At 48.3% G+C, this 16,092-nt stretch overlaps 1 protein-coding gene across 1 annotated transcript in view; it reads right to left on the minus strand.

Moving 5' to 3' along the window:
- Positions 1-15,876, minus strand: part of MRPS18A (mitochondrial ribosomal protein S18A) — a 38,904-nt gene extending 23,028 nt beyond the window's left edge. Inside the window, exons 1-2 of the mRNA XM_040351787.1 lie at positions 15,709-15,876; positions 11,425-11,456 (exon numbers count right to left, since the gene is read on the minus strand). Coding sequence (XP_040207721.1) covers positions 11,425-11,456; positions 15,709-15,826 — 150 coding nt within the window. The 5' untranslated portion in view covers positions 15,827-15,876. The remainder of the gene's footprint in view (positions 1-11,424; positions 11,457-15,708) is intronic.
- Between the last annotated feature and the right edge of the window lie 216 nt (positions 15,877-16,092).

Consider the following 16,092-nt stretch of genomic DNA (forward strand, 5'->3'; position numbering starts at 1 on the left):
CTCAGATCCCTGACAGAGAGGATGAGGCTGTTTTTTTGTCGCCCCATCACAGTCCCGCTATAAGTCGCTGATCGTCATTATTAGTATTGGAAAAAAAACAAAACAATTCCAGTACACACGCACGCACACACACACCATCATTTATAGACAATATACATTTTCAACCCAATTAATAAACAATTTTTGGATTTTTTTTTTTTTTTTTTAATTTATTTTACCAAAGACTTGTAACAGAATAAATTTTGGCCTAAATTTTTGAAGAATTTTTTTTTTTTTAAATGGGATACGTTTTATAAAAAAGTAAAACTTTTTTTTTAGCGTTTTTTTTATTTATAGTGCAAAACAAAAAAAAATGCAGTGGTGATCAAATAACACCAAATGAAATCTCTATTTGTTCGGAAAAAAAAAAAATAGGATTTTTTTTGTACTCACCGTAAAATCCTTTTCTCTGTCGTCCATGGACGGACACAGCTTCCTTAAATCTTGACAAAGTGGGTTATGATCCATCTATTAGGATCTTCTAATAGACCGAACATAACCCACTTTGTCAACATTTAAAAGGAGTTGTAAAGGAACATTTTTTTTTTGCTGAAATTACCGTTTACAGGGTAGAGAGACATAATAGTTAACTGATTCCTTTTAAAAATGATTAAAAATAGATAAAAATCAATCATATAATGTACCTACAGTTTCAGTTTCGTTTTTGCTGTTGTTTCCTGCTTCTGTGATGTACAGAGCCAATACAGGGCAGTGATGGTTTGGAAAATGAAACAGATTGGTGCTGAGGGGTTTTAGACACACGGTAATCACACCTCCTTGATAAGTGACCACAGAGAGAAAGCTCCCAGTACTGTGGTCATCAGGAAACAGACAAGCAGGAAGTGTGGAGATCAGAGAAGAATTACAGCAATTAGAGAGCAAAAATTAACAATGAGGACATGAAAACAGCACTGCATTAAGGTAAAGGAAGCTATTAAGATAAAAAAAAAAAAAGTTTCCTTTACAAACCCTTAAGGAAGCTGTGTCCGTCCATGGACGAAAAGAGAAAAATCAGTTTTGTCTCCGTAGCAATTGTCAGTTAAAGTAGCGCAGCGGCGTATAGCAAAAAAATGGCCTGGTCATGAAGGGGGGGGGGTGTAAATCTTGCAAGCTGAAGTGGTTAAAATTTGGGGGATGACCTCCTGTAATATATTATAGTCTGATATTTATATGTAATGTATTATATCCTGAACTACGGCCATATGTGAAAGCTGGCAACTGAGAGAATCACATTTTGCAGTGAAGTGAGGCTACGGGATTATCCAATGCCAAGACTTTTTATTTAGTGAGTATTGGAGGGGGGGGGGGGGGGGTCAAAAACCTCTGTTAGCAATTTTTTTTTTTTTAATTGCTGTCTGTGCTCCCACTGGGAAGATCCCTTCCTCTGGTGACCACTGTCTCTGTGATGGGACAGCCAAAACTTTACAGAAGAAAAATAAGGGGAAATGCTCCTTGTTCCTGTGACAGCCATCCAACAAAAAGGAATTTCACTCATTTTAGGAGATTTATTTCAATTTGTGTTGTGCCTTTGCTATACAGAAATTTAAAGTTTTCATGATATCCTGACGCCCTCTGTCGAAGTCAGGATATGACGAAGCAAGGAAGGGACGTCTGCGTTCCACCACAGCCAGACCCGGAACCAGGATGTGATAGCATTCGGATATTCACGTGAGGTCCGAGCGGCGTTTCTCCCCTTTGCGGAGACGGTGTATTGATGCTCACTCCAATTTTGACACAAGTACGTGCAATATATGAGGGGATTACTTATGTGGGGGGCTCTTTATGTTTTCAATAAACAGAATTATGCTATGTTGGCATATCTCTGTCTTTCTTGTCTGAATTGGAGCCTCTAGCAGTTAGTGTATGCCTGGGCTGTGACGAGTGCAACATCTTTTGGAGTTTATACAATCGCCTGGTTTTATTTTCGAGAGAGATCGAGAGAGAGAGAGAGATCGAGAGAGAGAGAGAGAGAGAGATCGAGAGAGAGAGAGAGAGATCGAGAGAGAGAGAGAGAGAGATCGAGAGAGAGAGAGAGAGAGAGAGATCGAGAGAGAGAGAGAGAGATCGAGAGAGAGAGAGAGATCGAGAGAGAGAGAGAGATCGAGAGAGAGAGATCGAGAGAGAGAGATCGAGAGAGAGAGATCGAGAGAGAGAGATCGAGAGAGAGAGATCGAGAGAGAGAGATCGAGAGATCGAGATCGAGAGATCGAGATCGAGAGATCGAGAGAGAGAGATCGAGAGAGAGAGAGAGATCGAGATAGAGAGAGATTGAGATAGAGAGAGAGAGAAAAGGTTCTGTCCTGCCCTCCCAATCAGGTCACTTGTCTAGGCAGAGATATGCACGTCACATATCCCAGGAGACATAGACCTTCGTTGAAAAATTGAGGAGGGGTGGGGCACCTAGCAGTGCGTCATCGTGAGACCCGGCAGCTGAACCGGGAAGAACCAGCGGACCTCCCGATGACATCATACAAGAAGATGGTGGCAGGGGACTAAGCGAAGGCAGAATTCTGAAGGACAATGCTGGAGCACCTGGGCGGGCGAGTATCTGAAATATTCAGAACCCCTAAAAAGGTATGCGGGGGGTAAAAAAAAAAAAGGAGGAGGATGTGAGGATGGAGATCTGTTTTAAAGTGAATCTAAAGTTTAAACATTTAAATGCAAGCAGGCATGTGCCCTGGGCACCCTGGCGATTTAGCCACTGATGCCGCTCCTCACTGACTGGAGTGCAAGCAGGCATGTGCCCTGGCAATATAGCCGCAGGCCCCACCCCTCACTGATTGGAGTGCAAGTAGGCACGTGTTCTGGGTGCCATGGCCATGTAGCCACTCCTCACTGACTGGAGTGCAAGCAGGCAAGTGCGCTGGCGATGTAGCGGCTGGCACCACTCCTACCTGACTAAAGTACAAGCAGGCATGTGCCCTGGCGATATATAGCTGCTCCTTGCTGACTGAATTGAAAGCAGGCATGTGCCCTGGGACCCTGGCGATGTTGGCACTGGTGCCGCTCCCCACTGACTGAAGCGCAAGCAGGCATGTGTCCTGGGCGCCTTGGGGATGTAGCCACTGGTGCCGCTCCCCACTGACTAAGGTTGCTCTTTGGCTACTGTGGTGTGATTATTTTACACTGAAACTTTTGGACGCAACTTGCTGATCTGTGGTGTGCTGGCAAAGATGATCTGTGATGCCTCCAGTCTGTCATTGCTGCAGCACCCACTTCTTCAGAGCCTAACCCAGGAATGCGTGCAATGAGAATATGGTCATTTATTCCTGAGTGGGGACATTGATTTCCCCCCCCCCTGGTTCTCTTATACCTTGAGGGAAGGGGGATTAAGTCACCAGTATGCCTCCATGTTTGTGGCCAACTTTCTATTGTTTCATATTCACGATTCACTCCTGCTGCGTCCTCATTCATCTGTTTTCTCCCCCTTTATGATCTGCTCTGAGCCCGTTCCACCACCACGTCTACAAGGTGTCCGTTATAATTATTCGACGCAAACATTGCATGTCCAGAAGTAGCTTTGTGTTCCCATTAAATCCCGCAGTTTACAACATACTAATTACTACACGCCACCCACCAGCTCTGTTCCAAGCGCCAAATGGATTGAACTGTCAAAGTCCCCAAAACTGGATTTCATTATCGCCGAACACGTCAGCTCCTTTCCAGCCGCAAGACGATTAACTGACGGGACAGCCCGACACATACTGGGCATCTCCAGGCAATGAAGGGACTTGTGTATAGGAGAAGCCTCCAAGCCGAAAAAAAACTAAAAATCGGCAGGAAAAAAAATTGTCTGAAGGTTCTCATGTATCCCGGTCACGGTACAACTAGTAGTAGTTGGTCACATTTGACTGAATTTGTTACTCTAATCTTGAAGAGGTTTCCCAGCGTATCAAAGATACGGTTCTAATGAGTGTCAGGAACATATCCCACCATTTATATCATAGACGCCCCCCCCCCCCCCCCCCATTACCATGGAATGTGTAAATGATGATTTTTCAAAGAACAGAGTGGTGGAAGCACCCCGTTCTCGTGACAATCTCACCCTTTGTTGCCAGGAGTCTGTGTAGGTGTTAATCAACTGAGTCATATATATGGCTGAAGGCGTGAATTGTTCTCAAATCACTGGGGTAGAAGTGTAATTCCGCGTACACACGATCTTTTTTCGGCATGAAAAAAATGATGTTTTTCGGCATGTAGAAAAAACGACGTTTTTCCAACTTTATCATTAAAACGACGTTGCCTACACACCATCGTTTTAAAAAAATGCTCTAGCATAGCGCGGTGACGTACGACGGCACTATAAAGGGGAAGTTCCATGCGGATGGCGCCACCCTTGGGGCTGCTTTAGCTGATTCCGTGTTAGTAAAAGACGATTCGCGCTTTTCTGTCTGTTACAGCGTGATGAATGTGCTATCTCCATTACGAACGCTAGCTTTACCAAAACGAGCGCTCCCGTCTCATAACTTGCTTCTGAGCATGCGCGGGTTTTTAACGTTGTTTTAGCCCACACACGATCATTTTTTACAACCCGAAAAACAACAACGTTTAAAACGTCGTTAAAAAATGCAGAATGCTCGGAAAAAAAATTGTCGTTTTTCAGAACCCGAAAAGTGATGTGAAGCCCACACACTATCATTTTAAATGTAATTTTTTAAAAACTACGTTTTTTTTCATGCTGAAAAATGATTGTGTGTAGGCTGCAGAAGACTGGGTTCACACTATACTACACGACAGCAGTACGACTTTCATCCTACTTTGCTCTGCGACATCAGTCCTACATCCATCTGACTTTCATGAACAAGATACTACTTTAATCCGACTTTGTGATAGTCTGACTTGTTCTTTGACCAATCAAAACAATCCCAGAGTGAGATAAATTCCTTTTACTGCTGCTGTAATCACAATGTCCGATGTCAAAAGTCGGATGGTTAGGACAAGGCTCCTACTTTGGTCCGACTTCAATGATATTCAATGGGCTGAAGTAGGATCAATGTCCGACCAAAGTAGTGCAGGGAGCATTTTCAAAGTCGGCCCGACTTGTGTCAGACCAGTTAAAGCGGAGGTTCTCCCTAAAAACATTTTTCTAACATTACATTGTGCATACTTCCAACATTTACAGTATGCCGATTTTTTTTTTTGCTGTACATACCGTCTTATAGCCATTTTCCACCCGACTTCCGGGTTCTCACTCCCGCGGGAGTAGGTGTTCCTATGAAGAGACGTAGTGTCATGTGGGACTTCGCCCAGATGATTGACGTCTTGACAAAACCTTCCCCCCCGGCGGATATGGCATGTCACGAGTTTCCGAAAGAAGCCGAACTGCGCAGTCAGCTCTACACGGCTCCTAGTCGGTGCGCAGGCGCCGTATAGAGCCGACTCGCAGTTTGGCTTCTTTCGGAAACTCATGACGCGCCTTATCCGCCGGGGGGGAAGGTTTTGTCAAGACGTCAATCATCTGGGCGAAGTCCCACATGACACTGCGCCGCCTCTTCATAGGAACACCTACTCCCGCGGGAGTGAGAACCCGGAAGCCGGGTGGAAAATAGCTATAAGAACATACAGCAAAAAAAAAAAAAAATCAGCATACTGTAAATGTTGGAAGTATGCACAATGAAATGATAGAAAAATGTTTTTAGGGTGAACCTTCCGCTTTAAGACGGCTCTCATATTGAAATATTGATTTTCACACGTCATGCGACATGAGCTCCCAATGTAGGAGCGTTTGTCGGACAAGTGTGAACCCGTCCCAAAACGGTATTTAAGAACAATACCTCCCGTCACGTGACTCAAAGGATTGACACCTATACAGCCCTCATAACAAAAGCTGGGATTATGTTACTAGAACGGGGGGGGGGGGGGGGGGGGGGAGTTCCACAACTTTCACATCTTCCAACCCTGTTCTTTGAAAAAAAATTAGAGGATCACTAAAAGGTTCAGTTTTTTTTTTTTTTTAAACCACATCAATTTTCAGCTTTCCGCACTCTCGCACTTTTAATGACAATTGCGCGGTCGTGCTACGCTGTACCCAAATTAAATTGTTATTTTGTTCGCACAAATAGAGCTTTCTTTTGATGGTATTTATTCACAGCTCTATTTTTTTTTTTGCGATATACGCAAAAAAAACGAGCAGAAATTTGGAGAAAACAAAAAAAAAAAAATTCTTCCATTTTAAAAAAAATCCAATAAAATCAAACTTTGTCATAAATTAAAGCCAAAATGTATTCTGCTACATGTCTTTGGTAAAAATAAATAAAAAATCCTGTTGAGTGTATAATAATTGGTTTGTGTGATCACGGGCAGATGTACGCAAATGATCATGTACAGATGTGCGCAGGTGATCACAGACATGTGTGTGCAGATGGTCATTTGGACATGTGATTTTACGTTTAGATATGTGGGGGACAGGCGTTTTTAAAGTGTGGGGACGTGTTTTGGGGACATTGTGCGTTTACACTAGGCTGGTGATCAGTGTGTAAAAAAACAGCTCATATTCACTGATCACCGGCCAGGTGCAGCAATCCGCTCTCCTCTCCTCAGTGACAACTTCCGTGTGAGGAGAGGAGAGCCGATCGCCTAGCAACCGGCTCTGTATTTACATCACGTGTTGGCTGTGATTGGACACGGCCGTCATGAAATCAGGAGGGCCAATCACAGAGCCCAATGCGGGTGACAAGCGCATCATGATTGCGCTGCTGTGTGGGCACGCACACGATCCCACTCCTTCTGAGGGACATTCCTGAACGTCCATTCAGAAAAAGAGAGCGCCCCACCCGGCCGCATATATGTACAGTGGCCGGGTGGGAAGTAGTTAAACATGTCATACTTACCTTCTCTTTACCTTGGCTTTGCACCGAGTGGCCCCCGATCCTCCTCTTCTGGGGTCCCGCAGCTGCACTCCTGGGGCACAAGAAGAAGAGGAGCCAGGAGTGCAGCTGCGGGACCCCAGAAGGAGGATCGGGGGCCACTCGGTGCAAAACCAACTGCACAGAGAAGGTAAGCATGAGTAGGAGAAGCACTCTCCCTCAGGGTACCCATGCTGGCGTCCTCCCGTGTCCTTCTGCTGCGTCAATTGACACAGACAGCAGGACTCTACTCCCTACACTCTACTCCCTACACTCTACTCCCTACACTCTACTCCCTACACTCTACTCCCTACACTCTACTCCCTACACTCTACTCCCTACACTCTACTCCCTACTCCCCCCAAGCCTCTCAAAATAAAAAATAAAAATGCCATAAATCTATCCCCTATTTTATAGAAGCTATAACTTTTGTGCAAACCCATCAATATATGGTTAGTGCGATTTTTTTTTACCAAAAATATGTAGAATACATATTGGCCTAAACTGATGAAGAATTTATTTTTTGGGGGGGATAATATAGCAAAAAGTAAACATTGTCGCTCTTTTTTTATCGCGCAAAAAAAACCCTGCAGAGGTGATCAAATACCACCAGAAGAAAGCTCTATTTGTGTGTTGTGTGGGCATCAATTTTGTTTGGGTACACCATTGCACGACTGCGCAATTGTCAGTTGGATAGCTTCCTTTCCTTCCATTTTGTTTTTAAATGTCCTTATTTCTTCTGAGAAATCCTCACTTCCTGTTCTTCTGTCTGTAACTCCACACAGTAATGCAAGGGTTTATCCCTGGTGTGGAGTGTCGTGCTCGCCCCCCTCCCTTGGACTACAGGAGAGTCAGGATGCCCACTAACACACAGCTCCTTTCTCTATCTGCAACGTAGAGAGCGTCCCGACTCTCCTGTAGTCCAAGGGAGGGGGCTAGCACAACACTCCACACCAGGGAGAAAGCCTTACATTACTGTGTGGAGTTACAGACAGAAGAACAGGAAGTGAGGATTTCTCAGAAGAAATAAGGACATTTAAAAGCAAAATGGAAGGATGAGGTAAGTGAAGGAGGACTGCACTAAGGTAAAGGAAGATATTTAGGGAAAAAAAATATTGTACCTTTACAACCCCTTTGAGGGGGAAAATCTTCAGGTCTGTAAGTGGTTAAGGTGTTGGTGCTACCTGTGTGGACATAAATGTTGGGGCATCTTCCTGAAACTAAAGGAGAAGCTACAAAAAAACATCAACGTTCCAGAACAAGTCCAGTTGAATGTGACCAATTACTCCCAACTCCACCTTGAGCCGGATAAATAGGAACCGTCCCTAAGCCCCCGTTCACACCTAGGCGTATATACGCCTGTAGTGCGATGCCGCAGCCGCCCCTGAGACGCTGGAGGGATGATTTCACATTGCCCTCTATGGAGATGGTTCACATCTCCACGCCGAACGCCGAACGCCTGAAAACAAGCCCCGGACCTTTTTTTCAGGCGGCTTTCAGCGTTCGGCATAGGAGATGTGAACCATCTCCATAGAGGGGGTAAGGCTGCATTCACAATCGCAGCGTTCTGTCGCCGCAAATCGCGGTACAAAGCGCTGCAATTTGTCACCGCAATTCGCGGGACAAAACGCCGCGATTTTGTACGCCAAGGTGTGAATGCAGCCTGAACATTTCTTCCTTGTGGTTTTTATTTTTCGGCTCAGGAGGATTCCGGCGCCAAAACAAGAAAACAGAATCCTACAAACAGCAGCATTCGAATCGTCTGCTCTGCCCGGGGCGACCAGATATCAGCCGTCATTTTCCCACGCCTGAAAAGGAGATAAAAGCAAACACTTGGCACGACGCTTTGGACAACACCGCAGCATTTTCCACTTCTTCAGTTCAATAGTGAGAGGGAGAAGGGAGAGGAGAAGGGAGGGGTCCTGATGTAGACGATTCAAGTTTATTAAGTGATTTTGCTCTCCGGCTTTGTACAGAACACACAGACGTGACCAGAGGTCTATACAACCCTTCTGTTTATGTATGTGCCCCTCCTCCGCAACAACCAACTAAACTAGTAATCGCTCTTGTGCTGTGCCTAGTACATCATATATGTGCCTCTATTAACAAATTCCTGAGTTGTACTGCGGCAAATTAGCTTTCCAGCATGAACCGCCGTCATTGTACGTCGGGCGCGTACACGGCGATCTGTAAGCGCGCGTGTTTTCATTCGCTAGCGGGGGGATCATGTCCGACAGACTTGATGTCCGCCGGCCACCCGCGATGGCTCCACAGAGAGGCAGAATGGGGATCTGCCAGTGTAAACAAATAGATCCCCGTTCTGTAAGGGGAGTAGACCGAGATTGTCCGTTTCCTAGTGATTAGGAACAGCGATCTCCCTCTACTCCCAGTCAGTCCCCTCCCCCCACAGTTAGAAACACCTCCCTAGGAAACATTTAACACCTTAATTGCCCCCTGCCAGTGACATTTATACATCAATCAGTGCATTTTTATAGCACTGATCGCTGTATAAAATGTGTCTGGTCCCCAAAAAAAGTCCTGTCAGGGGGGGAAATGCTCATCTTCTGTTCATACAATGTATGAACAGAAGTTCAGTCATTTCCCCCAGTCAGTCCCACCCCCACACCCCTACAGTTAGAACACACCCAGGGAACATACTTAACCCCATCCCCGCCCCCTAGTGTTAACCCCTTCACTGCCAGTGGCATTTTTATAGTAATCAACGCATTGTTATAGCACTGATCGCTATAAAAATGCCAATGGTCCCAAAAGTCTCCGAAGTGTCCGCCATAATGTCGCAGTGCCGGAAAAAAAAAAAAAAATCACTGATCGCCGCCATTACTAGTAAAAAAAAAAATTATTAATAAAAATGCCATAAAAATACCCCCTATTTTGTAGACGCTATAACTTTTGCGCAAACCAATCAATAAACGCTTAATGCGATTTTTTTTTTACGAAAAATATGTAGAATACGTATCGGCCTAAACTGAGGAAAAAAAATGATTTTTTTTTATATCTTTTTGGGGGATATTTATTATAGCAAAAAGTTAAAAATATTAATTTTTTTCAAAATTGTCGCTCTATTTTTGTTTATAGCGCAAAAAATAAAACCCGCAGAGGTGATCGAATACCAACAAAAGAAAGCTCTATTTGTGGGGAAAAAAAGGACGCCAATTTTGTTTGGGAGCCACGTCGCACGACTGCGCAATTGTCAGTTAAAGCGACGCAGTGCAGAATCGCAAAAAGTGCTCTGGTCTTTGACCAGCAATATGGTTCGGGGGTTAAGTGGTTAAAGTGGTTGTAAACCCCCACCCAGAAGTTACACCTACAAGTAAGCCTAGATTAAGGCTAACCTGTAGGTGTTTGCAATATCTCCTAAACCTACACGGTTTAGGAGATATTTGCCAATAGGTATACATCGTTGTCTACGTCGCATGCGCGCCGTAGACAGCGGCGCAGGCGCAGTAAAAACACCATTCATAAAAACGGCAATGCCGTAGCCGTATTTGACGGCGCATGCGCTGGAGTGACGTCATCGCCGCTCCAGCTAGTCATACTAGCTCATTATGGCTTTTTCTTGCAGGTGTTTTTTTGTTTGTTTTTTAATTTTTCAAAAAAATAAAAATCGCAGATCACTGACATTAATACTGTAAAAAAAAAAAAAAGAAGCCATGAATCTATCCCCTATAACTTTTGTGCAAAGCAATCAATATATGCCAACCAAAAAAAAAAATTTTAGGCATATTTATTATATTTAAAAACTTTTTTTTTTTTTTTCTCAATTGTCGCTTGTTTTGTTTAAATAAAAAACCGCAGGAGGTGATCAAACACCACCAAAAGGGGAAAAAAAAAAAGACATAAATTGTATCTATGTACAGCGTTGCACAACCGCACAATTGTCCGTTAAAGCAACGCAGTACTGTAACGCAAAAAAATGGCCTGGTCAGGAAGAGGGGTAAAACCTCTCGGAGCTGCAGGAACTAGCTTAAACGGTAGAGCATTATGGAGATGGGCACACACCAAAAAAATCGTCCAATTCAGGACATCCTCGCCCACTTTTATTCAAAGAAACATTCATACAAACTAGTTGGGCATGCAAGGCGTTATTCTGAATTTCTCTGCAGCCTCCTGACTTGTTGTTGTATCACCACCCAGGCAAAGGGCCTCTCTTTATCTCCAGAGACAATAATATACTCACCTCCGGGGCAAACATTGGAATAGCGGGGAGGGTGGAGAACTGAACACTAGTCAACTCTCTAACTAAAGCCCCGCACACACCTATTCCATCAATGTGCTGGTTGTCTCCAAACCCTGGACTGGAAACTTCACCTTCACCACCACCTTCACCACCACCACCACCACCACCTTCACCACCACCACCACCACCACCTTCACCACCACCACCACCACCACCTTCACCACCACCCCCCCCCCACACCCCCCCACACACACACACACACACACACACACACACACACAGTGTTATTTACAAATACAAAAACGTTTGAAGAAGACAAAGGGTTTGAAATTCATAACTCACCACCGTCATCTTCCCTTCCTTCTTCTCCACCACTAGAGAGACAAAACACAAATACTGTGTGAGTGATACAAATCCTATAGAATTATACAGGGGGGGGGGGGGGGAATAAAACTGACAGAAGATCTAATCTAACACCTGGGTCTATGGGCACCCCAGACTGACACTCCCCCCCCCCCCAACAACTACTGGATTGGCCCCCCACTTCTATAGGCATCCCAGACATACCCCCACCCCCCCCGAACGAGTTGACTAGCCCCCCACTACTGAATCCCTCCAGTTCTTTAGGCACCCTGTGCAACTACTGAATCCCCCACACTTCTGTAGGTAGCTGTGACGGTATCGGTATGATATCCCCGTCAAAGATTCCCTTCTTCCATAAGAACATCACCCCAATATTCCACTAGGAGGAATATTCCTGAGATCGCCCATTAAGCCACACATTAGTCCAGGCTTACTGCTTGAACAAGACAGAGTTTAATGTTATATCACACAGCTTATATGTCATTTCCAAAACTGTTACAATGACAAATCTCCGCCCCCCTCACACTGGGGCTTCCATACAGATGATTAGGCAGACACGACGGAGCCGAGTCTGAAAACACATTTTCTTTAGACAATGACATCAAGGACGCTGATTACTAGTTGTACTGAATACATTAACTAGACCGCTCGACCCCGCATATAGAGAGATAATTACCACACTGGAGCAATCAGAATAATTAACACAAGCCACTTAAACACAGATCTCCTTCACACAACACAATAGATCAATTAACCTTTAGAAATAGTGAGGGGACATTAGCACGTCAATAACCTGTTAGCCGAGGACAGAATTACACAGGGCAAGCAGGGAGAATTAGACTGAGACATATAGGCAAATGCATCACAGTAGCCCCGAATAAAACACCCCCTTACTACTGGACCAGCCCCCCACTACTGAATTCTTCCACTTCTTTAGGCAGTCACCCCCCCCCCCCACCTACTGGATCCCCCCACGTCTAAAGGCAACAAGCCACTGACACACCCCTCCCCTTCCTACTGGACCGCCCCCCCCCCCCCCACACTACTGAATCCCTCCACTTCTGTAGGCACCCCAGACTGACAACCCCCCCCCCCCCCAACTTATTTAGGCACCCCAGACACCCCCCCCCACATCTAAAGGCACCACAGACTGACAACCCCCCTACTACTGGACCGGCCCCCCACTACTGAATTCGTCCACTTCTTTAGGCAGTCACCCCCCCCCCACCTACTGGATCCCCCCCACGTCTAAAGGCAACAAGCCACTGACACACCCCTCCCCTTCCTACTGGACCGCCCCCCCCCCACACTACTGAATCCCTCCACTTCTGTAGGCACCCCAGACTGACAACCCCCCCCCCCCCCCCAACTTATTTAGGCACCCCAGACACCCCCCACACATCTAAAGGCACCACAGACTGACAACCCCCCTACTACTGGACCGGCCCCCCACTACTGAATCCCTCCACTTCTGTAGGCACCCCAGACTGACAACCCCCCTTCTACTGGACCAGCCCCCCCACTACTGAATCCCTCCACTTCTGTAGGCACCCCAGACTGACAACCCTCCCCCCCCCCCCAACTTATTTAGGCACCCCAGACACCCCCACACATCTAAAGGCACCCCGACTGACACCACCCCCCCCCCCCCCCCAACGACTGGACCCCCACTTATTTAGGCACCCCAGACACCCCCCCCCACATCTAAAGGCACCACAGACTGACAACCCCCCTACTACTGGACCGGCCCCCCACTACTGAATCCCTCCACTTCTGTAGGCACCCCAGACTGACAACCCCCCACCCCACCAAATTATTTAGGCACCCCAGACACCCCCCCCCCCACATCTAAAGGCACCCCCGACTGACAACCCCCCTACTACTGGACCGGCCCCCCACTACTGAATCCCTCCACTTCTGTAGGCACCCCAGACTGACAACCCCCCCCCCCCAACAACTGGACCCTTCTTATTTAGGCACCCCAGACACCCCCACACATCTAAAGGCACCCTGACTGACACCACCCCCCCCCCCAACAACTGGACCCCCACTTATTTAGGCACCCCAGACAACCGCCCCACACTTCTGTAGGTACCCCCAAATAAAACACCCCCACTACTACTGGACCAGCCCCCCCACTACTGAATTCTTCCACCCCCCCCCCCACATCTAAAAGCACCCCTGACTGACACCCCCCTCCCCCTACTACTGGACCTGCCCCCCACTACCGAATCCCTCCACTTCTTTAGACACCCCCCCCCCCCCAACTACTCCATCCCCCCACATCTAAAGGCATCCAGACTGACACCCCCAACGACGACTGGACTGGCTCCCACTTATATAGGCACCCCAGACAACCCCCCACCTCTAAAGGCACCCCCGACTAACACCCCCCTCCCCCGACTACAGGACCAGCCCCCCACTACTGAATCTCCCACTTCTGTAGGTGCCCCCAAATAAAACGCCCCCACTACTACTGGACCAGCCCCCAACTACTGCATCCTTCCACTTCGTTAGGCAGCCACCCCCCCCCCCCCCCCCAACTACTGCATCCCTCCACATCTAAAAAGGCACCCCCCAATGACACCCCCCCCCTAACTGGACTGGCCCCCACTTATTTAGGCACCCCAGACAACCCCCCACTTCTAAAATCACCCCACGTCTAAAGGCACCCGCCGCTGACAGCCCCCCCCCCCCCCCTACTGAATCATTCCACTTCTGTATGCACCCCCAACTACTGGACCGGCCCCCCACTACTGAATTCTACAACTTCTTTAGGCAGTCACCCACCCCCCCCACCTACTGGATCCCCCCCGCAACAAGTCACTGACACACCCCCCACATCTAAAGGCACCCCGACTGACAACCCCCCTACTACTGAATCCCTCCACTTCTGTAGCCACCCCAAACTGACAACCCCCCCCCCAACTTATTTAGGCACCCCAGACATCCCCCCACATCTAAAGACACCCCCGACTGACAACCCCCCTACTACTGGACCGGCCCCCTACTACTGAATCCCTCCACTTCTGTAGGCACCCCAGACTGACAACCCCCCCCCCCCCCCCCAACTTGTTTAGGCACCCCAGACACCCGCCCCCCACATCTAAAAGGCACCCCCGACTGACAACCCCCCTACTACTGGACCAGCCCCCTACTACTGAATCCCTCCACTTCTGTAGGCACCCCAGACTGACCCCCCCCCCCCCCCCCAACGACTGGACTGGTCACTTCTTATTTAGGCACCCCCCCACGTCTAAAGGCAACCCGACTGACACCCCCCCCCCCCCCAACGACTGGACCCCCACTTATTTAGGCACCCCAGACAACCGCCCCACACATCTGTAGGTACCCCCAAATAAAACACCCCCACTACTACTGGACCAGCCCCCCCACTACGGAATTCTTCCCCCCCCCCCCCCCCCCCCACTACTGAATTCTTCCACCCACCCCCCCCCCACTACTTAATTCTTCCACCCACCCCCATCTAAAGGAAGCCACGACACCCCCTCCCCCTACTACTGGACCAGCCCCCCACTACCGAATCCCTCCACTTCTTTAGACACCCCCCCCCCCCCCCCCAACTACTCCATCCCCCCACATCTAAAGGCATCAAGACACTGACACTCCCCCCCCCGACTGCACTGGCCCCCACTTATATAGGCACCCCAGACATACCCCCACCTCTAAAGGCACCCCCGACTAACACCCCCCTCCCCCGACTACAGGACCAGCCCCCCCACTACTGAATCCCCCACTTCTGTAGGTGCCCCCAAATAAAACACCCCCACTACTACTGGACCAGCCCCCCCACTACTGAATCCTTCCACTTCTTTAGGCACCCCTCCCCCCCCTCAACTACTGCATCCCCCCACATCTAAAAGGCACCCCCGAATGACACCCCCCCTAACAACTGGACTGGCCCTCACTTATTTAGGCACCCCAGACAACCCCCCACTTCTAAAATCACCCCACGTCTAAAGGCACCCGCCACTGACAGCCCCCCCCTACTGAATCATTCCACTTCTGTAGGCACCCCAGACACCCCCCTCCCCTCTACTACTGGCATGGCCCCCCACTACTGAATCTTTCCACATCTGTATGCAACTACTGGACCGGCCGCCCAATTCTATAAGCACACCAGCAACTATCTAGACCCCCTTAGGTACTGGACTGACCTCCTCCCCAACCTCCTAGGCCACCTCAGACCAACCCCCTCCCCCCTTCCCGTCCTGTAATGACTCCCGGGCTCTCCTCACTCACAGTCCCGCAGGCCCCGGCTGGGCACCGCCGCTGGTCTCCATCCCTCCCGGCTCAGCAGCCCCAACCCGACCCGGAGGAGCCGGCTGACAGGTGACAGAAGCAAGCTGGGGGCCGCCATCTTCTCCGGAGAGCGTCACTTCCGCTTCCTGCGTCCTTCTCCAAGGAGACCATTCGTCTGGTTCGAGTTCCGCTTCTGTCCGTTTCCCTGGAAACGAGCAACGCCGGCGCCATCTTGGTTGTGGGCAGGGTTGTGTGAAGTAATAGGAGAGGAGGAAGGAGTTCCTTCTCACATCAGTGACCTGGTAGCCCTTTATCATAGCTCCCAACTGTCCCTGATTGGTAACAAAGTCCCTCTTTCTCCCTCATCTATCCCTCACTTGGTCT

This window comes from Rana temporaria, chromosome 4 (assembly GCF_905171775.1).
Source record: "Rana temporaria chromosome 4, aRanTem1.1, whole genome shotgun sequence".
NCBI classification, from domain to species: domain Eukaryota; kingdom Metazoa; phylum Chordata; class Amphibia; order Anura; family Ranidae; genus Rana; species Rana temporaria.